Source organism: Strix aluco, chromosome 8 (assembly GCF_031877795.1).
Source record: "Strix aluco isolate bStrAlu1 chromosome 8, bStrAlu1.hap1, whole genome shotgun sequence".
Classification (NCBI taxonomy): Eukaryota; Metazoa; Chordata; class Aves; order Strigiformes; family Strigidae; genus Strix; species Strix aluco.
This window is the reverse complement of record NC_133938.1, coordinates 19,543,857-19,569,210: the sequence shown is the minus strand read 5'-3', so window position 1 is coordinate 19,569,210 and position 25,354 is coordinate 19,543,857. Positions and strand designations below refer to the sequence as shown.

General features: G+C 38.1%; 1 protein-coding gene across 6 annotated transcripts in view; it reads left to right on the top strand.

Moving 5' to 3' along the window:
• The window catches only part of BCAR3 (BCAR3 adaptor protein, NSP family member), a 112,902-nt gene that overhangs the window by 39,295 nt on the left and 48,253 nt on the right, over positions 1–25,354 (top strand). The window contains exons 1-3 of one of the 6 annotated variants that reach the window (XM_074832525.1): positions 1,556–1,675; positions 4,527–4,676; positions 19,200–19,527. In XM_074832525.1, the coding sequence (XP_074688626.1) occupies positions 19,208–19,527 (320 nt within the window). In that variant the 5' untranslated portion in view covers positions 1,556–1,675; positions 4,527–4,676; positions 19,200–19,207. Of the gene's footprint in view, positions 1–1,555; positions 1,676–4,526; positions 4,677–12,717; positions 12,827–12,891; positions 13,260–17,093; positions 17,192–19,199; positions 19,528–25,354 lie in introns of those variants that run through there. The other 5 variants (XM_074832522.1, XM_074832523.1, XM_074832527.1 and 2 more) reach the window with 5 other exon arrangements.

Here is a 25,354-nt window from a genome sequence, read left to right as displayed (position 1 = left end):
TGACAAATAAAATTTCCACATATTAGTGTTGTCTGCTGAAAAATGCAGCAAGTTCTTTTAAAGCTACTAAAAAAAACCCCTAAAATGTGTTATAAAATAAATAAAAGCTCCCAATGTGTTACCCCGAGAATATGCTCTTCAGTACTGGAGTTAACACCAACCCTGTTTATGTGCTTCCTTACAAGCTTTTTGCTAAAGTTTGAAGAGCAGACATATTGCATTTGTACTACTTTGTGTGTGGTTTTTCTTAGAGGATGATTTTGGGGTTTGGCGGGGAGGGTGTTGGGGTTTTTTTGAGAGAAGCAGATGGAGCCTCTGTCACTGTTGCTTTCTGCTGAAATGTGAATTCATCATCGGTACCAATTTTTGCATTTCGGTAAACATAGAAAGGGATAAATTAAGAGTAAGAATTATTCAAGTCCCTTCTTTCGCATCATTAGGTTCATATGAAGTAATATTTGAGAAACACTTATGACATTTTCAGGCACAGCTGAATTTCCCTAACAGCTTTTGAAACAGTTATAGCTAGTGACATAAAAAATTGAGGCTTTCAGCAATTAGAGGACTACTCAGTCTAAATCAAAGAATGTCATGCTTTTGCAGTGGTTTTAGTTTGAAAGAAAGGTTTTTAAATGACAACTTCAAAAACAGTGTTTCGCTTAGAGTAGAAATTCTGTGTCGCTTGTCTTATTTACACAGTGAAACAATGTGATTTTGTATTTTAGGGTCCTAGGCCTGACTTGTCAATTCTCCATTAGAAAAGGCCACTTTTAGTGCCAGTAACAAGACAGAGTACATCCTATGGATTTATCTTTATCTGATTTACAGTGAAAATACAGAACAGTAAAAAGAAATAAATTTGATCATAAATTTTCTGCTTTGATTGTGTTTTCTTTTTGCTCTGAAAGATGTCATCATCAAATGAAATTTTGTACATACTTATAAATCGACATCAAATTGAAATTTTGTACTGACTTTTAAAGCCTTGAGTTATTTAGCAGCTTATTTTGAAAATAAAATAGTAATGATTTTGTGAAGAGAAAGGGGAATAAAAGAGAACAGTTCAGGTTTGATTACCCAAATGCATTATCTGGAAATGGATGTTCTTTGAAATAGTGTCACAACCCATGTTATGTATTGATTACAATGAATATCCTCTTGATTATCGAAAACCTTCCTTTCCAATATTTTTATGCCCCTCAGTTCACTGAGCTTTATATTCCTTCATTAGCTTAAGTGCAATTGGCATGCTAGCACTTCTGTTTGGTTGTGGTTTTTTTATTCAAAGGAGTCATAGCTTTTAGAAACTCTCCAGCAATCTTGACCAGTTTTATTTAGAGAAAAAATTTAGAGACAATGAATTAATTGTCTAAAAGAAAAATTCTTTATCCCTTCAATGACATAGCTTATCATAACAGAGGGGCTTCATATAACACATAAATATACTTACGTTTGCTATTACATAGCTTACAGTATCAGAAACAGCAAACCTGTCTGAAAGAAATCTGAATTCTCCTGGACTAATAGGTATAGTATATTCCTTTCTGGCATTTACTACAGGACTTACTCCATCTTACAGAAGTTGATCTTAGAAAAATGGGAATTGAAAATCAAGTCCACCGAACACACATCATTTCCAATATCCTGCTGCTTCAGGAGCTAGAAAAAAAAAGAGGTAAGATTTCCATGTTATTTCCTGAAGACTAAGAAGAGAATGAGTTAAGGCAACCCAAGCTTTCCTGTCACAAAGAGGTCATAAACTAATACTCTGATTCGGCCTAGGATACTGCTCTGAGTACAGATCACGGGGTACTTTACATAGACAACAAGAAGAATAGCTAAACATTAATCTTCTGGCAGGTTTTAAAAAAATAATATAACCTGTACTTTTTTTAGAATTTGTCAGAAAAAGCTCCGCTTTCATTTCACTTTCTATTGCTCTAACAGTCTTCAGCTTAACAAGATGCAGTACTGATGGAAGACTGTCTCATGAATGTCTTCCTCACTTGGGAAGATCATATCAAAAGGTCTAAACCAAATTATTTTGTGTATGTGCCACCTCACCCCTAGTGAGGAGAGAGGAAGAGTGCTTACACAGGCAGTCCTGACCCTGCTTTTCCATTTGGGACTTTGCTATGAATTAAGACTTGATCACCACATCTTTTGTGATGCTTTTATCAGTTCAGTAACAAAATTCAGCTCAAGTTCGTGAGTGTTGGAACAAGCCCTGTAAAACATTCCTTTCTGAGTGGAAGGATATGGTGAGATGTTATTCAACTATGACTTACTGTACAGGATATTTTGAGAACAGTTAACAAGGTACGAGTATTATGCAGTCTGACCAATAATTCTGAAGATCACTGCCTAAGGCTTTTACAAATTTAATGTGAAGCAGTGATTTACTTGGCTAACATTCCTAGTTTTACCCTCTCTTGGTCAAGATAAAAAGACTTTTGGAACATGTGTAGAAATTGAATATTCACAAAATGTGTTTAGCTACTTTAACTTTTCACAATAAACTAGAACTGGTTGTGTACAAGTAGATCAGTATATTTTCTCAGTGTATTCTGAGGAGTTCAAAATTGGTTTAACAATTACATAACTTCTACAGTTCATTAGTTTAACTTTCTTAAAGTATGAATGTAAATATGACATTTTTGTAACTGCTACTGTGAACAGATTAGGAAATTATTCAAGTTGATTACTGCAGTGAAACTAGATGTATTTCAATCAATCTATTTTCATGTGGCATTGGGACTGCATTTTGTAACGTTTTCAGTTACTGGAGTGAGGAATATATTACAGTTCTCAATGTAACATTTTTTCCAAGGAAAGGACTGTTCAAACTGTCATTCACATGGTGAATTGATTTATAGATAGTTATGTAACATTTCAATTGACTCACTGGAACATTCCAAATTCTATTAATATTAGCTACAACTCATGGTTGTTCAGCTTCAGACATGTTGAGCTAAATCTGATCTTGCTGTAGTGCTAGTGATTTCAGTGATTTTTGAATATGAGTCAAACGTTTTATCTCCAAACTGGAGTGTGTATAACTTTTTGACCTTTGGACATATGTCTTGCAAGGTGACAGCATGATGCCATTTGTTTCTTGTTTTTGTGGCAGTTAAGTGCTAGAATTCTTTAAGCTCAGTTCTAGTAAGAATAGTGGTGGTTCATATTTTTATGGTCATTTATCGTGGTGAGCAATGTTTTTGTTCACTCTCTGGTTTTGGCTGATGAAAATAATTAAGAGTATAATTGAATTATGTGCTTGAAAAAAGAGCCAAATTGATCTCTGAGTTGTTCTGTTTACACCAGGATATTTACATCTTAGATAGCTTTGCCTATTGTATTAAAGAATTCTAGGAAGGCTGCAAAACAGATCGGTTCAGTCAGTCATACATGCATGCAGACTGTTTTGTTTTCACAGTAGGGACTAATGATTATCTAGTCTCCAGCCTATTATGACATGGTTTTGTTTTGTGTCTGTCTTTGACAGAGTGCTGTGTCTAGGAGCGAAGTGCCTAATCAGTTACACTGAAATGCTTGTTTTCCAGCACTGAACTGTACTGAAGTCAGACATTGGAAAAAACATTTAAAAAAAAATCTTCCATTCTATTAAATAAATACTAATGTCCTATTAAGGTACTTACCAGTACAAAGCAAAAGCTGTATTATTCTGTTTGCTGTTATTTTGAGCTTTAAACAGCAGCATTGTATTTGTTGCTGGTTCAACAGTTTCCAGACAGTGCTTGATGTGATAAGTCACTTTAATATGCAAGCATTTTCACAAGGCTAATTTCATAGGACTAAGCATTTCTTTGTACAGTGAAGTTAAGTTTTGGAAAATTTTGGCAAAACATTTTCTGTTTTCTAAAATGTTACCTGGTTCTGAAGCCTCTTTGAACAGAACATGTCTCAGTATGCTAAGATTTGAATTCATCCTGTCTAGCTACTCGGGCTGTGTTTACTCAGTAATTAATACCAAGATCTGTGCATTGACATAATGCCCAGTAACACATTTGACCTGGATCAAATATGTGCGCATGATCACATATCTGTTGAATTAGGTAGAGTACACAATACGAAGTTCACTACCTTTTATGATTTTTACGCTATCTTTATGCCAGCCAATGGTAGGAAAGTGATTAGAATAACTGGTTTGACGTGAGTAGCATTAGCTAATCAGTAGAAAAACAACCATTCAAAACTGTTAAACCACTTCAGCAGAACTGATTTTGTAGTGCATCAGTGTTTTGAATAATGGGGCTCTGATATTTCTGATCAGTATTACAAAACTGAAAGGCTGCCGTGCCATTGACTCCTTAATTGAAGCTGGGTTTCCAAAATGCCAGCCTAAGCAGTCTGTGCCCTCTTCAGCTTTCCTTTAGCTGCTTTTTCCCATCTCTGTATCATTCCTTTTGTTGTCAGTAAAACTATCCTGCAGTTGCATGGTGAACTGATGGGGAAATTTATCTGGCTAAAAACCAACTTTTTTTTTTTCCCTCATGTTCATCCAGATCAAGTCCCCATGCCAGTTCACTGTTCAGCTGCACTAACACTTGTACGAGTATGAATGGCCAAGGAAGAGATAACACAGGGGAGCCCTGATGGCTGAAACAGCCCCACTGCCTAAAGTGAAACCACAACTGAAGGTGTTCTATTAGGAGGCAAGTCACTCTGTGCTCCCTCTAGGTATTAGAGACAGATGAATTCAGCAGATAATTCAGTCCACTTTCAATGTGAATTACCTTTTGTAGGTGTCTATATTTTTTGTTGATCATAGAGATATCTCAGGACAGCTGACTTTCTGGCAGATCACTCAGCAAGTGCTAACAGCTGGTGGAATGAATTTAGGCCTAAAACCTACAATTGCAGTTGGCCTGGAACGTTTAATCTTCTTTTGAGTGCAGCCTTTCAAATGTTAAGAAGGTGTTGATTTCCTCTTCTGTAAATCCTGATGATCTCAAATATTTGCTTAGGGATTATCACCCTATTTCATTTCCTTGCAAATCAAAGTACACAAGTGGAAAAACGTTTCCAGTTTCTGCAAACTTTCTTCTGAAGTGCAAAATTGTTACCAGTTCTGAACATACTTCCTATGACTGTTTGATGAACAGAAGACCATGTGGCTGTGGACGGAGTCAAACTGATAGCTGTTCAAGTCCAGGATCTTGTATCAGGTAGTGGCAAAGTAGATGTCAAATGAAACATGAAAGAACACACCAACTCATTGTCATGCTTTCCCAGAATACTTTCTCGGCTTGTAAGCATTTAATCTAACAAAAATGAAATTTCAAAAAGGTATGAATGGGAAGAGCCATAAATACTCTTTCCGCAGTCCTTTTGTCTGTATCTTGACTTACCTTTTGATGTGCACTGCAGCACATTCTGAATCTTGGTGTCCTGCCATCTAGGCCAGTATCCATTCATGTATTCACAGCATGCTGTGACTCCTTTGAGATGTACCTTTTGTTTTCTGTTCCAGGGAAATTGTAAGAGTCAGAGGGTGGGGCCTGCAGCTTGCCTGGGCTTGTCCCAATATAGAATCAAAATGCATCCAAAATTCAGGTACTAAACCACTCCTAAGTAAAGCAAAATGTGGGTTGTGCGTCTGTCTATGCCTATAGAAATGTTCTCAGCAGCTATCTAGCACCTTTCTGTAGTCTTAGAAATGTTTGTTTGGCATTGCAAAGGAGCCAGGAAATAGCGTATCCTCTTCTAGAAGTGGCTTTTTCTGGTATGAGAGAAACTGATGACAAATTAGGTGTAATCAGACTCCCGTATTACACAAAAAGGTCTTCCTTCCCACAGCATGAGGCGTAGCGCACTGTTCCGTAACAATCAGCAGTTCAAGACAGACATCCTGAAAGCTGCAGCCCAGTGCTTATAGAGTAGTGCTCCAGGAAGGAACCATGGTTTTCTCAGTATCCTCTAATACAACTAAAGTGGGGTTTGATGTTATGGGGGATTGGAACAGAGTGATATTTAATCATGTTACCATATTGTGCTATGGTCTTTAGGAGTGTGGTTTTATTTAAGTTTTCTTATGATCTATAGTAAAGGAATAAATCATGCTTCAGATGCATTGAGGAATCCTACCATAATGTGAGCAGCTCCTTCAGTGTGGTGGAAATGTTACCTATAGAGAGGGTAATGTAAATACATAAATGCAAAAGTCTATTTTGATACAATAAAACAATACCTTGGATATTGCCGGACATGAAAGATATTTCTTGATTCCTTTATAACCATGAATTTAAATACAGAATTATTGTTGAAAGCTTTGTATCCTTTGGCTATTAAAATGTTTGTAAGTATTCGTGATGTATTTTATATACATCATTGGTTGAGCTGAGTGGAAAGATACATAGAAAACTAAGTGACGAAAAGTTTTTTTTTTTTATGAGGTGTTCTAAGAGCTAGAACTTTGTTTTTCCAGTACCTTCTGGAATACTTCAAGATACTGAGCTAAATTCTGATTAATAGCATTTTATGGCTTAATGTGATTTCATTAACATCTTAGAGTGTTTTCCTTTGAGAGGCTAAAGGTATAAAGAATATTTACTTTTTGTCTTGTATGGGTTTGCTTATACAGAGAGATTGCACTTTTTATAGAATATTTATTTAGATCTTTTATAATTGTATGTCATACAGAGGAGGCCAGCCTTAATGGATTTAAATAAAATATATGCATTGACATAATTTATCGTGGATGAATATAAAATAATATGCAAGACCTGAATTAGAGTAAATGTAATTAATATGCCATAAGTTCCTGCTTTTGGTGGGGAAAAGATATTTTACATTTAAATTCTTAAATAACTGTTTCTGCACATGTTTTATTTCTTGCCCTGCTGCAGTAGTGAAAAGTTAAATATGAAGTGCTTTCTTTCCATGTGGGTCTTCTCCTTGTCATTCATTATATAGAAGACCTATGATGTGCATTATTAAGAAGGAAGATGAGCAAGCAGTACAGACATTTGCTTGTGCTTGGGACAATGTAGAGACCAGCCCATCTTCAAAGAAGGTGTAAAATAACAGAGGAACTCCTTCATAGGCTTTTATTAGATGGCCAAAACAATTAGCATAAAGCCATGACTGCTTTTGCCTTGTCAAACACAAATATCTTGCCCTTGTCACTCTTGGATAAAACCCTTTTACCCATTTAGGCTTTTTTGCTTCTCTTTGAAACACTACAAACACAACCCGAGTGCTTTGGAGCAGTGGTATGTAGTGTCAACCTGGCAGATTCCAGACTAGTGCTAAACTATTCTGGTAGCTTTGCCAATAGATGGAGAGGAGGCTGCTTTGAACACTTTCATCTGCATAGCAGCTACCAGAGGTAGTATTGCTACCTGTGTGGTCTATTTTGCTCTCACTGAGAGATACAAGGATTTGAAGGTTTTTGCCATTTCTGTCTGAGGAGGTCAGAAATGTAGATGCTGCTACAAAGTTGTAAGTACACACCTCTGTACCATTTCATCTGTTGAAAGTTCCAAATTAATTTATTGCTGCTTTCTGGCCTTTTGTTGATCCTTGTCTCTACATCAGTTATGTTCTAAAGGAAAAACTCCCCAGCATCTGTCATGTGAAAAGAGAGGCTGTTAATTCTCTTGAATTTGAGTCTTTTTACAGCAACATGGAAAAACAGAAGCTTACAAGAAAATCTTAGCTCCACAGTAATAGTTCTTCCACTGCTAGAAGCAAAAAGAGGAAAATAGACCCCCTGGTAAAAAGGAACCCATAAAACCTTGTCCAGCTTCTTTCTGACATTGTCTTCCAGTGTAATACGTCACTTACCAAAACTAGTCACTAAAAGAAAACTGGTTTTAGTGCAGTTTTACCCACATATTTCAAACTTCTGAAACAGGTCTGTCTAATCTATGTCAGCACAAATTGCTTGATGTGATTTTCAATACCAAACTAAAGGCAGGGGGAAGGAATACAACATGTTATTGTCACAGAATATGTTCAATAATTTATTTTTACTAATTTTTTAAAATTACTAATTATCTTTTGTTAAAGATGATACTCAGTTTTCTTGTATTATATCTGACAAGGGCTGTACTTAGATTTTTGGTTCTAGCAGTGGCTGATACTAGCTGACTCAAAATGTGGACTTCTATAGTCCTGAGAACTTCTGATAGCTACGGTGAAATTTTTTTTTCAAATCCTTCCAAAAGTCTCAGTTTCTTTGTGGCTTAAGAGTTACAATAGTGAGCTGCAGATTAGAGGAGTTTAATAGTGAACCTATTCCTATTGGAAAATACTGATTTGTTAGAACTATAGTTTTTAGCCGGTAGTAAATGAAGATCAGACATCTGGTATTATACATACCCAGTCTGTACTCTTTTAGGTCTGCAAAAATTAAATGTGCTGTAGCCAGAAACTCCAGCAAGCCAGAGCATGTTCATGCTCCAGTTTGTCACTGAATGAGCTAAGGTTTATCTAACTCCTCCAACCCTCCTGCTTTACTACAGTATTATTTCCAGGATGATCAGATACGGGACATTTCTGCTTGCAAACTTCTCTGGGGCTAGGGATCACGAGGTTTCTTGACTCTGACTCATAACAGATAGCTCTTTGGGAGTTTTGGAAAGACCTCGTGTATCCAGACCTAAGACAGAGCAAATAGCAAGACTGGATGTTGGTAGCTTTATTATGGCGGTCTGGATAGGTGCTGACTAAACTTGTCTGTTTCAGTTGGCAGCTGGGGTGGGGAGGATCTTAGAAGGCACAGTTGCCATAACTCATAGTTTTTAAACTAAATATTGTCAGATTTCAAGTACTGGAGCATTTTCACTTTGTGTTGTCATTCTAATTTGGCCTGATATGTCTTCAATTAATTTGAAAATTGCCAGCAAATAAACTTGATTTCCTAGCCGGCAGTTATGCTGATCATTATTTTTTCTATGTGGCATCTGTGGGAGTTGAGGGAATGTAGCATTTTGTTTGTTTGTGTCCTTTCTCTTCTAAGACAAGTCTACAGTAGAAACTTGCTTTGACTTTTGTTTATCAGGGAATCTACAAGAACTGCTGCGTGAGCAATCCATGCATACCATGTCCTCATCTTGTGTAGTTACTTCTGCATTTTATCATTGCAGCTGCACAGCAGTGCTTTTAGAGTAGATATATTTTCTTCTGGTTATTTTAGGAAGACTAGAATTCTGATGTTTAAGGTCAAATGGAAAAGTTCCAGTCAATCCTCTTGTTTTGTCTCATTATCTCTTTTGTTACCGTAAACCAGGCACATTTTGAAAATGGTCTCTCAAGAACTGGCAAGTACCCAAATCCTGGTGCGATTAAGGTATGCAAGCTACAGCATCACAGGGTTTAGGACCTAGGTCCCAGTTATGTTCCTTCTCACTCATCTGTTTAGATAGCTGTTTGTATAGGTGTCTTTGCACTAGGTGGAAAGATGCATCTGTACATAGTCCCTTCCTTCAGAAAGCAGAAGTCAAGGGTGACCATAAAAGGCCACAGCAGTGTGTGATGTGTGGCCAGCAACAGACAGCACACTGCTGGTTTCTCAGCCTCTGCTAGGAGGAGTTTTGCAACAAGGAATTTAATCTAGTTTAATTCAAACTCACTCCCAACTAATGTAGCTGGTGTAGGCAGTCCTGTGAATTCTTCATTCTTCGAATTTGCAGGCAAATGCTCTTCAACAGCTTTGCATCTAATATGTACAAGGATGGGTTGTGTAAATTGTCATACGTGAGGACAAAGACCAATTTTCAATTTCATCTGAGGACAGAATCAAACTCCTAGGAAAAGGATGCAATGACTCATGCAAGAGTAATCACAGTTCATGCAGGGCTGCCCAGCTACCAGTCCCATTACTTAGCACGAAGTCATGTTACTCAGGAAATTACTACTCCTTTTCTGGTTCTTATTCATAAAACATGACAATGAATCATGACATTACTTCCTATGTAATTACAGTGTCTGAATATTTCCTGAGGTTTTTAGAATCAGTCAATAGAGACCATTTTATGTGCTAACTGATCTGAATTTTTGGCATGATTTTTAGATGTCTTTTACCTGAACTGTGGAATGTATGATTTAGATAGAGAAGCAAGACATTTTCCTTTATGCAATGAGGCAAATAATAGTGTGCACTTCTGTAGCATCTCCTACTTGATAAGCTGATAAAGTGCTTTACGGTCTTCCCTGTGAAAAATATCTACCACTCTGATGTATGTTACAAAAATGTAACTACAGGTCATACAGGAAATAAGTGGGTCAGAATACTAGAACTGAAAGCATAATCCAGGTATCTCAACTCTTCTTTCTGTATTCTCACCATAATTCCATTTTTCTTGCACAGGACATATTAGTGAGGCATTTTAGTGTCTAAGATGGGATCACAGTCTGTTGGTTTTTTGGTTCCTTTCTCCTCCCTCTGCTCTTCCCCTCACTCCCACAGGTATATTTTGAAGAAAGATTGCGCCTGAAATATTTTATGGGAAATTTCCATAGATTGTTACTTGTGGCAGTGAAGTTCTGGAATCTGTCACTGTGCCTGAAATGTTTCTGGTACTTCTCTGTCCTCAATACTTAACCTGGTTTTGCACAACTGGCAATGAAAAAGCAGAGTGCCATCAGCTGTTGAAGATCTGCTAGCTTTCCTAGTTTATCACTAGCTCAAATGTCATTGCATTTGAGGATGAACTTAATTGAAAAAATATTGGAGTGAGTTTTTGTTGTGTGTTTAGGCCTCATTTTATGTGAAATTGGCTTGATTTTAGATCTTAACTTCAAGGTTCTGTTCAGTGTCAGTAGGATGTTATAATTTTCTGTAATTTGGGGGGAGAATGTTATGTAAGTGTGCAAGTCTGTGACTGCCAACATACCACAAGTGGTGACCTGTGTCCTAGCACCAGTGAATGAATTCTTTTGGAAACTGTTGTCTTTCACATTTACCTCAACTTTTCTGTTTTGGAAGTTGTTATTGTAAAAAGTGTGTGGCAATACCAACAGTGATAATGCTTTCCTACTGCTCATGCCTGCCTTAAGGAACTGAAGTGGGGTTGCTATGGGAAGGAGTGCACCAGTCAGAAATGCTGCCATGAGCCTTCTTTACCTCAGTCTATTAATTTTCTAATCTCCTGTCTCATCTTCATCTCTTACTGCATATATGAGTGATCTCTGCCTTTATTTTTTTTCTTTCTGACTTTATTCTAAATTTCATCTTACTTGAGCTTTCTTATGCAAAGATTCTACTCATATCTATGAAAATTTCCAGAACTTTCCTCTCCCAACACCTACTTCTGTAACATAGAGGATGACTAAAGAATCTTGACTTGATGAGCTAAATGTTTCTGAAGCTCTAGCTACACTTCAAAGGAAGGTCCGGTGCTCTTTCTGTCCTGAATTGCTTAATTTTAAAAAAAAATTCATGGTGCTGTAAGGTATTTTAGATAGCTCAGATTGCAAAATTCAGTGTTCTGGACAATGCATAAAACCCCAAACTACAAAGAGGTAGATGTCTTAGTTCTACCCAGTACCCAGAGGTGTCACTATGGTAAATCACCTTGTGGAAATTTAATCCTGCTGTTGTCGCTATTGGATGTAGTTTAACTTGTTCGAGTGGGAATACCATAGTTTCATTTATTTTTGATGATTGGTTAGGTAATACATAGAGGTCCTGGAAGATGAATAATCTGCTCCTTAATGACATTTATCATTTAGATAGTTTAGGACCACAGCTTCAGTGACATCATGTAGTGAGGCTCTGAAGTAGATACATCAGAAAAAACTTATTAAAGCTAGTCCTGGTGAAAATGGAGAGAGTGGGTGAAAGAATTGAACATTAGAGTGAAACGAAAGTAGTGCATGAAGGGATCTCCCAAAAGAGAAGAACTGTACAACTAGTAGAGATCAAATATGTCGGAATCAATTAAAAGTTTGGTTAGGCAGAGAAACATTTGCCTCCGGAAAGCTGATCTAGATAGGATAGCTGTGAAGAGGTTTGCAGAGTGTTGGCTTCTGAGCTCTGATAAGAGGGAAAGAACAGTGTTATCAGAATTGCTTTGGACAACGGGAATAACTGCTGCAAAACTGGAGACATGTTGGCCAGGCAGCCTGAAAGACTGAGCCAACGGGAAAGAGGCAAATACAGTGTTAAAGAAAAATTGGATCTAGACAGTGCTTTAAAAGTCAACTGAGTGTATCTCTGTTTCTATTTCAGCAAAAGCCCTTTGGCTGAGTCAGTGGTACAGCTGAAGGTGCCTGAGGTAATTTGTTAAAAATGACAGTTCTGCCTGTAGTTACCTGATTGTTTTAAAGGGTATACTTTACACAAGGAGGCTAACTAGCCATCTGTTCTGTCAAAAGCTCTCGATCCTTTACAGCTATTTGACTCTGCATTTTAGAAAATGCATTTTATCCCACCGACCTGTTGCACAGACAACTTCATGTAAGGTGGTGGGACGAGGGAGAAGTCTGCTAAGGTAAGTAAATCGTGTGTGTCAGGTACGTGCTAGGCTCAGAATTGTCCGTGAACAGGGTGGATTTAGGAGACTTAATTTTTGCTGTAGAGCTATTCTGGGAGACGAAATTATGGAAGCGAAGTTCTTGAATCCCGGGAGAAGGGCGCGGAGAGGTCACCGCCCGTGAGGACTTGCGTGCCGGGGGCTCGGCGAGGGCGGCCCGAGCAGCCCGCCGAGGGGTGGGGTTGGGGAGTCGCAGAGCCGGGCCGGCGCTGGCTGCGACCCGCAGAGCGCCCGCGGCCGCGGCGCTGCCGGAGCCGCCGCACGCCGCTCAGGGCCCGGGGGCTGCAGGGGCCGGCCCGGCGCCGCCGCCCCGCGCTCGCCAGGTGAGTGGCGCCGGGAGGCGGCCTCGTCTGCTGCGGTGCGGACGGGGGAGCCGCGGAGCCAGCGCCGTACCGCGGCGGCCCGGGCGAGTGAGCGATAAGGCGCTCTGGGAAGGCTCCGGTTGAGTCACCCTCAGTTCACTTATCGCGAACTGCTCTTCGTTAGGGCAGGCTGGTGCAAGCGTACGGGCCGGCTCCGACCGCGGCACGGCCGTACCTTGCGCTCTCCCGAGAACGTCCCGGTTGGTTTGCTGGAAGCGCTCCGGGCCGCCGGTGGTGCGAGGCCGGCCTCCGGAGCCCTTCCCCTGCCCGCTGCCCCCCGCGCCGCAGCCCCGGGGGAACTGCACGGCACTCGCTGCCAGGAGATCGCTTGGTCGGGACGAAGCCTCCAACTAATCTCCAGAAGGCCTGGAAAGAAGCAGCAGCGATCAGACTGGTAACTGTGGGGCCGGCGTTGTCCACCCGGGCAGAGTTAAAAGTTGGGTGGGGGAGGTGTGTGTGTGTGAGCGTCCCTCTGTCCCTGCCTCTACGGGAGCAGCGAGCAGAGGAGCAGGGCCAGCCCTGACCCTGGCGGCGGCTGCCTTGCGGGCTACTGGAAATGCCATAGCCGTGGCAGTAGCTACTGAGACGTTTGATCCAATGCTTAGATTTTGTAGGGATGGATACCATGCAAATTATTAAATATTTTTTAAGTATAAACCACAGGTGTACTCGAGATACCAAGATACTTAGCTGAGTAGAGAGAAAAGAAATGCTGTATCCTTTTTTTTTTGTTAAAGAGGAGCATATATAAAAGTGCTTCTTTCTGTCCAAATTTGTAATTTATACAAGTCTCTTGTTAGTCCAAAATATTTAAGTGCATACTTACTGCTGAAAAGGTTTTTTAAATACTGCATTTTCAGTGAGTGGGTTGTTTTGTGGGTTTTTTTCAGTAAAGTGGGAACAGAGGAGCAGGCAAAATAATAAATGACTTCCTATACTAGAGGAGGAATAAAAGCTTGTATTTTGAAGCATTAGCTGAAAAATCCTTAGGTTTGACTGTAACGTCGGTGAAGTCCTCTATTTCTGGCAGCAAAATGGGGAGAGAATGTTTATTTCAAGTCAAGGCTTCATACCATTCAGGATTACTGAGCTGATGGGGCACTTAAGTTTCTGAGATAGTTTCACAGTACAAGCCAAATGAGGAGGTCTCTACTTACTGTTGAATCCTCTTCAATGATCACTTTTTTGTGGCATTTTCTATAGGTACCAAGGCATTCTACGTGTGAAAACTCACGAAGTGTGGGTTTTATTTGTTTCTCTCATCTCAAAACAGAAATTTCAAAGATAATTTATCCTGGCCGGTGTGCTTTCTGTTGCCTGAGAATAAAAGTTAAAAATAATATTTTTTAATAGATTGTTAGATTACAGTGCAAGGATGTATGGGGGCTGGAAATTGTATAACATATGTAGGGAGAGAGAGCATGAACATTTTGATAGCACTTCAAGACCCTTTGGAAGCACTGACCTAGCTGTAATCTTGTGGGGAGTTTTTGGTGTTTGACACACTCATGTTTTTTCTGATAGTAGCTTAAAGCCTTTGAACTATTGCGTATGCTTTCTCAATCTATTTTTCTGTATCATAACAGGCTGCAGGTTCTTGAACCTTAATATTCTTCTCAAAGTCCTGTGATCTGTTTGCTGTAGCAGCTACTGCATTGGTTTATCTTGTTTAAAAAAACCAAAAAAACCCCAACAGAAAATACAGGTTGTAGAAAGCTTTCTAAGCCATTTTGGGAGCAGGAATCCTCTTTCTTGTTACACTAATGAAGATGACTACATTGCTTCTAAGGAGACAATTAACGTGAAATCTACTTTGAGTTTATAGTGGCTATAGTTTTAACTGTATTTCTTCCTATGATATGTTAACTTTAGTGGCTTTTCAGTCATGCTTCTTCTGTTTCCCTAACTTATTCTCTTACTACACAAAAAATAAATCAGAGGAAGTTGATCTGGTTTTTGTCCTGAACTTAACTTTCTTCACCATTAAGATTGATCACTTTAATTATTTCCCATGTGCTTTTGCATATTGCATGCAAATATGCCAAGTAACTTAGCAGGGAGAAAAGAGTAATATATCTCCTGCTCACCGTAATATATTGTTACTGGTTTTGAGGGAGGGAGGGCAGGTAGGTGGGAGGAGGTCGTGAGGAGATTTGCTGTGTCAAAAGTAAGTAGGATTTTCACAAAAGTTGACACCATCTTGTAGTTGTTCTTTAGTTGAATGTATTAAACCATGCTCAAGCCCTATTAGCTTCGTAGCATATGTAATGATAAAGACGTGGTAAGACTGAGTAAAGTATTGTAGCATTGGTGATAGGATGATAACACCAGGAATAGACTTCAGAGACTTTGGTCTGACAGGAAGAATGACCCAGACTGCAGATCAGTAAAACTTTGAGAGAAGTGTGAATCTTTTAATGTCCAAAGCTGATTTAGATGCAACTCAAGAGTTTTGAGATAAATAGCTTGAGAGTCTGATTCAGAACTCTGAAATTGATTTTCTATTTCCTTTTGTGAGGTTTCCATTAGTACGTTGTTTTGGGGAAGTGAAGGTCATTTGTTTCATTGTTCATATGGTTCTTTTTTGTTTTGAGCAATGATGTGAAGAGATGCATACCCCATTGGATTAGAGCTTGGTGCATGTTTGGTCTTGCCTACCAGATCCGTGTTTTATCCTATGTCCAATTTTATACTGCTTTTCTAAATGTCATGCTGATTTTAAAGACTTCTTCGTTTGTATTCCTTCACCCTCATTCATAACAAAAAACTAGAACATTTCAGAAGTTACCTGGAAACCTTTCATGCCCTCCAGTTCTCTGAATTCACAGTCTGACTCCTGCCAATTCTGTTCCCATATACTTTCCCAAATTACAGATTGAAGAAAGTAAAATGCCACTCTCTATATAAATACAAATTCACCAAACATTTTTAACGTTATATTGACATGAGTCAATCTTGTTTGCATCTAGTTAGGGGAAACTTGTATGACTTCATAAGTGTTCTGTTTTGTTAGATGCTGCATTTTGACAAATAGGAATGTGTACAAATAGATTTCAGTTTCTTTTGGGCTATTGTTCTACTATAATTTCTACCAGTTCCATTGTTGATTGTATGATGGCGTATGTTCAAAGCATACTGTCTCTTAGGGAGTAAAGTTTTCAGGGTTTTTATATCTAGTAAAGTCAAACATTCTTTGAATCATATGCTAAAGTATTTGAGACATTCCAGAGTCTTCAACTGAAGAGGCTCCCTCCTTGCAGTGTTTACATTCAATATGAGAAAAAATGTATGGATGGTTTGGCAGGACTTTTCTTACTGAGCTAATTGTTGTAGTTCTCACTTTACGTTTATGAAGAGTACATAGTACAGCAGCACATAGTCAACCAGATAAATTTGTGGGTAGAAGTTAGCAGACCTGTTGTTTTAGGGGGTTCGATTTCTTTGGGTTTTTTGGAGGGTTTTTGCAGGGAGAATTGCTTGAAATACTATAAAAGCTTCTGTACACACGTAATTGTGGCCAAGTGTCTTACAAGTTCTTGAATGTAGATATTTTGTACTAACTTTGGAACTCTAACTTGATTCCTCAAAACAAAACTGAGGTGTGAGTTTGAGGATTGGGTATTGAATTTGTAAATCATGGGATGTTACTGAGAGTGACTTAAAAGGTGCAGGGGGAGTTTGGTTTTCTTTCTTAAGAAGGACTTCTTAGGAGAGGAGGTTATATGGAAAATACTGTACCGCAGAGGGTCATTGTTTATTTGTTGAAAATTCTCAAACTGTTGGATGGGAAATCTACTGGATTACTCTAATATTTATCCTGTGATTTGGTTAGGAGAGAGAATTCTCAGCATTCTTTTATGGATCCTCAAACATGAAGTGGTTGACAGTTTACTGTCATCGTTAAGCCTATTGTGAACTCATCTGGTATCAACTATTAAACTGAAGCTTTCATTGGTTATGTTTATACCTACTTGGTTTTGATACCTATTTGCATGAAATGTCATGTGTTCCATTTCAGCATAGTGGTGGTAATTTTGCAGGAAAGCCTAAGGAAAATCTTTCTGACTGGGCAACCTGCACTTAAATAGTCAGAATTCAGAGGTTTGAAGGTGTTTTTTATAAACTGATAAGGAGGTACGATTATTAAGTACAGAATCTCAGCAGCCCTCAAAAGAATAACATCTTTGTGCAATATGAGCAAGCTAACCTCCAGTTTTTCAATCTATATAAATGGTGTTTGTTGCCTTACTACAATAAACATATAAAGCTGAGTTTTCAAATGATCGTGTGATTTCGAAGAAGTTTCCCCCCCCGCCCTTGTTTGAGGTAATTTTTATTGTTCCTCTCTAATAATAAAGCTGAATTTACTGGAAACAAGCTCTGTCAGTTTGCTTTAGCTATAGGAGGTTGTAGCTTTGTGGTATTTGCATTTAAGATCTTCCTATCTCTGGATCAGTCATTTCATTTTTAGTACAATTGTAATGCAAAACTGACTTCACAGCCCTCTTTTATTATTTCGGAAATAATTGTGTGATATTTGTAATACTAGCCAGCAGAAAATATGTCCTCAAACCACATGATAAATGGAGAGGTGATTTAGTATTTCACATCAAGGGTCCATATGGTAATTTATGGCAGACTTTTTGTGACAGTATGGTTTGGTTTCTTTAGGATTTCGAATTATGTTTGGATCTCTGTAACTAAAAATGTCAGTTCATAATTCCTCAGCTCTTTTCAACAAGAAACCTGACCAAAGTCAAACAGATTCTCTCTGGGCAGAGGTGCTATTGCCAGAGGCTTTTCTACTGTAGTACATAGTAGCTGTGCTCAGACAGAGCCTTGGCAAATTGAAGATTTAAAAAAAAAAAATCTAAATATTATTTATCATCTGTAATTAATGAGTATTTATTGATGCCCTTCAGTAAGGGAGAAGTGGGAAAGGATTTGTTGGTGATGTCTGGAAACCTTATCCAGCCTGTGAATCTCTGCAATGCAGCTGACAGGAAATAGCAGAATTCTTTCATAAATTTGAGATCAGCTTTAGTGTTACTGTAAAACTAAGCCTGGTATGATAACCTCTGTGTAGAAGTAACAGTAGCTTCAGTACAGCAATGCTTTGATAGTACCTGTGATGCTGATGCTGGAGAAGGGAGCAGGAGGACTATAGAGGCAGCTCTGTCTTCCTTGCAACACCTGTGCATTCTCCAAAACCAGAGGAATTCTTATGCAGCTGTAGGCAGCTGACTTCCAGACTGCTGGGCCTTCAGGGTGCTACTTTTATTTTTCAGCATGAAACTTGACCAAGGTCAGAACAGATTCTCTCTGTCCATAACTGTTATTTCCAAAAGCTCTTCTGCTTTCTGATTTCATATCAATCTCTGCTGCTCCTGTGGCTTTTCCAGTTTTTATAGGAAACACCTGGTTGACTACCACCTAGGTTAAATAATGTCGGACTGGTTGACCTTTAGGTCTGTGTGTATGTTCCATAGAGTGGCTTTTGCAGGCTATTGTAACCAGATAGGATAAGGCAGCCTTTATTCTGTAATATATCACTATAAAGTGAGCACAAGGCAGCATTTTTTGAGGAACAGAACAGCAATCTGTTAATGTGCCTGAACTGTTTGTCTCTAAGTATCTTGCTCATGATAACAGAAAAACTTGTGCTGTATGGCAGGCTATAATTGATTGTACAAGAGAGTGACAGCTATGCAAATCCCTAATGTCAACAACGATTTGAGCCAGCAGGCTGTGCATGCTGAAGAAGAGAATTCCAATAATCTGCTCCTGCTCTTATCTCTTGGGTAGCCCCTTAGTTTACAGCCTGTTAGAAATATGTGACCAGTTCTCTGCTAGATTTATTACTTGAGCAAGACTCTTCAGAAAGTTTTTTCCTCACAGTGTGCCAACTACTGTATTTAGAAACATATTCTTCCAAATCAAGCTGTAGTGTCCCCTTTATTTTTTGTCAAAATGTTCATAAAACTTTGCTTTTTGTTAATGATTCTAAGTTGATGTCTGAGTCTTCAGAGGATGTGAGGGAGCAAGAAAGAGGAACTTTGTGGATAAACGGAGAATTGATCTGGGCCTGCTCTTGCATGTGTGTCCAGATCGGTTGTTTTCTGTTGTGACTTTTCACGTGTATAGAAGTTAATATACATGTGTGCTTCACATGCAGTTGGGGGCAATGTGACTGGATTATAATACAGGCTACAGTTTGAGGTATCTGACTGCCTTAAAGCAAAGCAGAAGCTCAATTCTAGATGCCTTTGTTACTCATGCTATTTAACTTCCATCAATTGATGTGCTATGATAAATCTTGTTTCTGTTTTTCCAGATGCAAAAATGATAGCTGCAGGAAAATTTTCAAGTCTTCCCAGAAATGGCCCAGTGAACCACCAGTTCCCATTAGCTTCTTCCATGGACCTTTTGACCACTAAACCTTCACCAACTGAGCATCGCTCAGACTCCTTTCAAGACATCTCTATCCATGGCACTCTCCCCAGGAAGAAGAAGGGGACAATTGCCACAAGGTCTTGTGATATGTTTAGCCACATGGGAACATTGCCATACACCAGAACACACCGGCAGCAACCACCTTTGGTACAGGATGTTATAGAAGAGTACCCCCCCCAAAATGGGAAGAGCAACAAACTCAATGCCAGGTACCTTGTAAAACCTTAATTTACATATGTTTGTTGCATAATAATTATTTTATTTCTAGACCTCTAAATGCCCTGTTATAAGTGCAGCTGTTTGTTACAACTTTGCATTCCAACAGAAGTTGAATTTTCTCCCTGGTACTCAGTTTAGGTCTTGATAGAAGAAGCCAAACAAAAAATGATGTGAAATGTGTAGGGTGGAGAGGAGTGAATCTGATGCATAGATTTCAGGAATTCTGAGAATTTCTTTTTTTGACTTACTGAATAGCTCAGGCTTCAAAATCATTTTCCTTTAGCAATGAGGTCAGTATATGGGCTGTTAAATACAACAGTTTTAAAATGTCTTTCTGTGGGATCTAGTGATCTGAATTTTTAGTCTTTCTTTTGACATCTGTATAGTTTTTAAAAATAATTTTTAAGGGCTAGGTCTTGCCTCTGTTTAAAAGGTATAGCATTGCATGTACTATTCCCATGGAGGAAACTTTTAAAAGTCACTGAATTGCTTTTGAAATGACCCTTTGCATTGTTCTAACAGAGCAGTTTTAACCAAGTCAAACTATTCAAACTTGGTTTTGATTTGGATGCAATGCTTATACAGATGGAGTGCAGAGGAAAAGGAGGGAGTGGTGTTCCAGCTGCCTCCAACCTAGAGCTACATGTGAGCTGTTTTTCTTGAAGACTCAGTGGAACCCAACGTACCCTGAGCTAATGGCAAATTATACCCATTTATTATTTTTGCCTGACTTCTCAGTTATAATATCCATGACTATTGAGAAAGAATTACACTGTCATAGCTAGCATTTCTTTTGGGAATCTATTATCATCACTGATATTTCATTGCTTACCAAAAAAGTAATTAATTTTGTAAATGTCCTTTTCTGATATCAAGGTCTATAAAATGGGAAAAAATTTCCAGCTAACAAGAAAAATGTAATGCACTGCATCAGTTAAAGGCACAAAGATGAGAGTGTTAAGTTGCTTGGGTGACAGAATTAAAGGTTGTGAAAAGATAACCAAATGACAACTTCTGAATTAGGATTTATAGTCTTGCTGTGTTCATCACTGTAAGAGTAAGATCTTTTTGTTCTCAAATCTTGCAAGGGAAGGACAGTCCTAATTATGGTGGGGTTGAGTATGTGGAGTGGTTTTTGTATGCTTTCTGCACACAGGATCAAGCTTTCTTCTCACTTGAAAATAAGTCTTTCTTCTCTATACCCCATTCACTTTGAAAGAAGAAAGGGCCTCAGTGTGTTTAGTATTCCTCTGTCGCTGAACTCTGTGATGTACCTGCTTACATGAACTGCCTTTTTGACATAATTTGCCTCTTTGATTTGCATACTTTTGTGTAATGCAAGCAACCAGGGCTGCTGCCATAAAAGGAATATGGTGGTATACACTGAAGTTTTATCTTATGTCTTCTTTCTCAAGAGCAGTTACTAAACATGATTTGCAAGAGATGTTTTCTTTTCTTGAGAGACCAAAGCCTCCATATTAAATATATTTAGACTTGTAACTGATGGGAAGAACACTTTTGCACAAGCAGTAAGAGTAGGAAAAGAATACTTGAGAGGAAAATGCCAAGAAATTCTGCCTGATCAGAATTAAAACACGATGCTTTTGAAATAATAAGGGATTCAAAGGATTTTGTTAGTGCAGCCTGTTAGTAGAATTTGCATCTTTTGAGTCATAGCACAGAATGCTATGGTAACAACTTGTAACTTTTGCTTTCTTTAATTTTTACAATGGATCTTCATACGTTCTGCTCGACGACCTGCCAGCCCAGTTGTATTACAGCAGAAGACACTACCAACTTGACAGTCAGCAAATATATCACTTCCTGAGTCTTCTTGGGATGACTCTGTACCTTTCATTAGTATACTTAAAAGAAAATTGGGAGAACAAGTCTGATTTTCCTGTGGTAAGCATTTTGCCATATATGCTACGGTATATATTCTAATGCTTACACTCATATTGAAATTAGTTCAGACTAATAGTATAGGGAAGTCCGTGTTACCTTATCAGAGTTTTATCAAAAAAGCCCTGTAGTATTTTTATTTCCGTGTAGGAACTTGTGAAATAGTGTAACATTACACAGATATTCAGGAGTAAATCAGTCTTTCATTGTTATAATGCTGTTTACAAAAATTCAAACTGTGAACACACATTTTAACCAAACTTTTTCATGATGCATTGTTCAACCCAAGTGCTATATTTGATGTCGGTGGACCAGAACTAATAGTGACTAGGATTACAGTGTTCATGTCCACATGGATCCAATTATACTGAACTGTGACTCAGGCATGTCATAGTTTAAGTTTGATTAATTCTAATTTAAAAACCATAACTATGATAATATTTTCAATAATTCAAAATGAGTAATATAATCTTTAATACATAAATACGCAATGCATAAGTTTGTGGAACAAAAAATAAACTGAAACGAGGAGAATAGGAAAAAGGTAAGGAATTATGTCATTCCCTAATTGGACCTCTTCTGATTTCCATAAACTTTTTTTCTGTCTTATATTACAGCTACCTAATTGCATTACTCTGTAGCCAAGATGAAGTACATGTATAATAATTTATTTGTAGGATTATATTCTGTCAGGAATTTTGCATCTCTATTTTTGCATGTATACTATGTCTTTATGGAATTTCTGGTATCTTCTGGATTAACATGGAAGAATAAAATTCCGACATACAATTCATGCAGTTTCAGGGGAAAAAAAACAAACAACAAAACACCTAAGAGATAAAGTCTCTTCAAACCTCATAGTGACTTCTGAAAACTTGGAGAAATTTTGTCAATTTTCAATACAATAAGGTTGTGTTCTCTTCTGTATGGTTTGGGAATGTACACCTGTGCTACTTAGTTCAAGGGGAAAAAAAGTTTTCTTTCTTGAGAAAGCTCATATCTGATTTTTAGAGTCTCTTGGAAATAAGTGGCCAAAGTTAGAAGCAGCTGAGCTCTTGAAAGTTAGTTTTATTGGCTAAAATAAGAATTTTCCCTTGAAAGTGGAGAACTTTCAAGAGAGAATTTTCATTTTAGCCTGTAGAACTGTAAACCTGCTTGTGTGTAATGTTCTTCATTATCTGATGTTGACAATTAAACCTAAATAAAGCACTGTTGGAATTTCCCTTTGACACCTGGTCCATGGGTTATCTTTGTTTAATTAGCTCTGCCTTATACCTTTATTTAAAAGAAAAATTATTCAAATACATATCTGTTGCTAGAACATGTAGTCTCTTTTTTGGCCTGCGTCTTATGGCTGCCATCAGGAAGTCCAGAATTTCCAAGTTCTTTTTAATTATTAAAGTTTCACACTTGTATAGGTGAAGAAGGCGATCAGCCTAGACATCTTTCTTGCTCTTCTTACAGAGGCAAAGAGTACTGGCTGCATTTGCTGTATCAAATGCTTCATTTCACTATGCTGATACTCATGGTTTTGTGCAGCTATTTTAACTAGTATCTGTTCCAGGGAAGTAGAATAATTCTTGTTTCTCTGTTCTAGTGTTTTGGGAAAGGTAACTGGTTCTTCCCCCTGCCCCCAATACTTCCCTAGTTTTCACAGGCAATGCTAGCTCAATTATTTGCATAATTTTAGACTCTTTATAGACCTTACAAGGCATATTTCATTTCAAATAAATGGATATTGGAAATGTCAAACTCAAATTTTTCTGTGACCAAGCACATCACAAGTCTGCAGTCCTTACTAGAAAGACTTGTCATACCTACATTTGCCCAAAAATCAGAGAGAGGATGAGTCATAGCCTCATGTTGTTTAAAGCACAAACTTGAACTTACATTGGATTAACAGAAAAAATTGTGTCACTTGGAACTGCCTGTGCACTTGGATGATTATGGTTCTCCCTGACTGTCATACTAGTTTAACAGACTTGTGGCGTTTTCATGCTTTTTCATTAATGCAGCCAAATATCCCTCAGACAAACAAGACCTAAAAGCAATGCAAAACTAGCACTATCACAGCAAGTTTGAATATAGTGATGAAGGCAGCTGTGAAAGACCAATTTCGACACTCTACACCATTTCAGTTGGATGTCACCAGCACCCACATAGTCTTGGGTTAAGGTAGTAGTTGTCTCTGTGGGTCTGGTACTGGTTCTGATAGGAACATAACTTAAATGTTTCCTCATTGTAGAGATGTAAGGAATTTCTGAGGGTTATTAAGAAGATGGAACAGAGCAAAGATTTTTGCATGGAATCTTTTGCAAATATTCTAAAGCAAAAGTAGATTTCGGTATTGATACTGTGCTCTCTGTTTCATGAGGCAGTGTGATTGCAAGAGGTAGCAGAACAAGTAATTGCTGCTTTGATTGTCTGGCAGCTGACAGTTATAGTATTCTGTGTTCCTAAACTTCCTAATAAAAAAATCTAACAAATAGTTTCATAAAAACTAACAGAGTCTGATTCCAAAAGACATGTTTCTCATGCAAGACTTATGCGTTGTTGGAATTGCAATTGGGCTGCATATATACTATTCATTATTGGTCAGCTAATGCACATACCAGGGAAAGAAGAAAAAAGAGGAACCTAAGATATTCTGAAGCTTTTTCCTCCATTTGGGGTTTTGAGTTGAAATTAGTACTTTTACAAGACATGCAAAAATCTATTCCATAGTCGTGGGTGCTGCTGCAGGTATTCTTCAGTACTTAGTATAGAATAAACATCAACAAGGACTCTTCCCATGGTTAGGATATTCATAGTGTTTCTTCTTATGTGGATTCTCTGACTAATAAATTTTGAACATCATGCCACACTCTTCCTCTTAGCAAGTTGTCATGGAGGAAGTAATTCCTTCTGCAGCATCTAGCCACCTATTTTTTTGAAATTGTGAGAGAAATATATTTTTGATACCCCACTATCAAACAGGCCATTAGTTGTTCTGTGGGGAGACAAGTAATGCAAGTGGTATGATAGTTTCAACATTGTGTTCTGAGAGTCAGGCTAATAAAGATGTGATCTTCACAATCAGTTTAAAGCATGGTGAAGAAGACTAAAAAAATACCCCTTTCTCAGTACTGATAATTCCCTCTATTGCCTGCAAAGTAAGAGGAAAAAACCCCAGCCTGTATTCCTGTTGAAACAAACAGGCTTTGCAACAAAATTAGGTGAAATTCAGTTTAATAACAGCTCTGGTGTGAAATTATAAACTGTCAAGAGGCCAGAAATATGATCCAAATTTGCACAAAGTTGGCATTGTTTTGGGGTTGTTTTTAGGTTTTTTTCTCTTCGTGATGCTTTGAAGGAATTTAATATGAATTTCAGGATGGATAATCTAGCGCAGTAGTAAAATCAAAGCTAGATGCAATTTCTTATGAATAAGGTTATTAATTTTTTATGGTTTGTAGAGTAACATGCCTATTTAAAGCCCTTAGTGTTTCATGTGTGTCTAACTCAGACTTCTTAGAAAAGATACTTGACTGATAAAAGTATGTGTATGAGAAATGTGGCATTTGATAGAAAGAAAGATGAGTTAATTTTGTCCTTGCCCTGTATGTGTGGTATGGGACTCTTTGAAGAGTAGAGCTTTGGATATTCTAGGAGAGACCGTGTAGTCATACATGTGCATTAAATCACTATCTTCCCTTTGCTGAGCTTTACCCTAGGAAGTGTTGAAGCACACCATCTGCCAGAAATGATCACTCTTAAGTTTTCATGCTAATTAAAGCCTCCAAACAAAGTTAACATTAATTTACACTGGCTGTTTCCCGTTATACAGGATGTTTGTGAATATATGCTGGTTTAATTCCTGTTTACTTCTTTTCAGTAGCCATTTCATCTGTTCACACTTGCAAAGACAATTTTTTG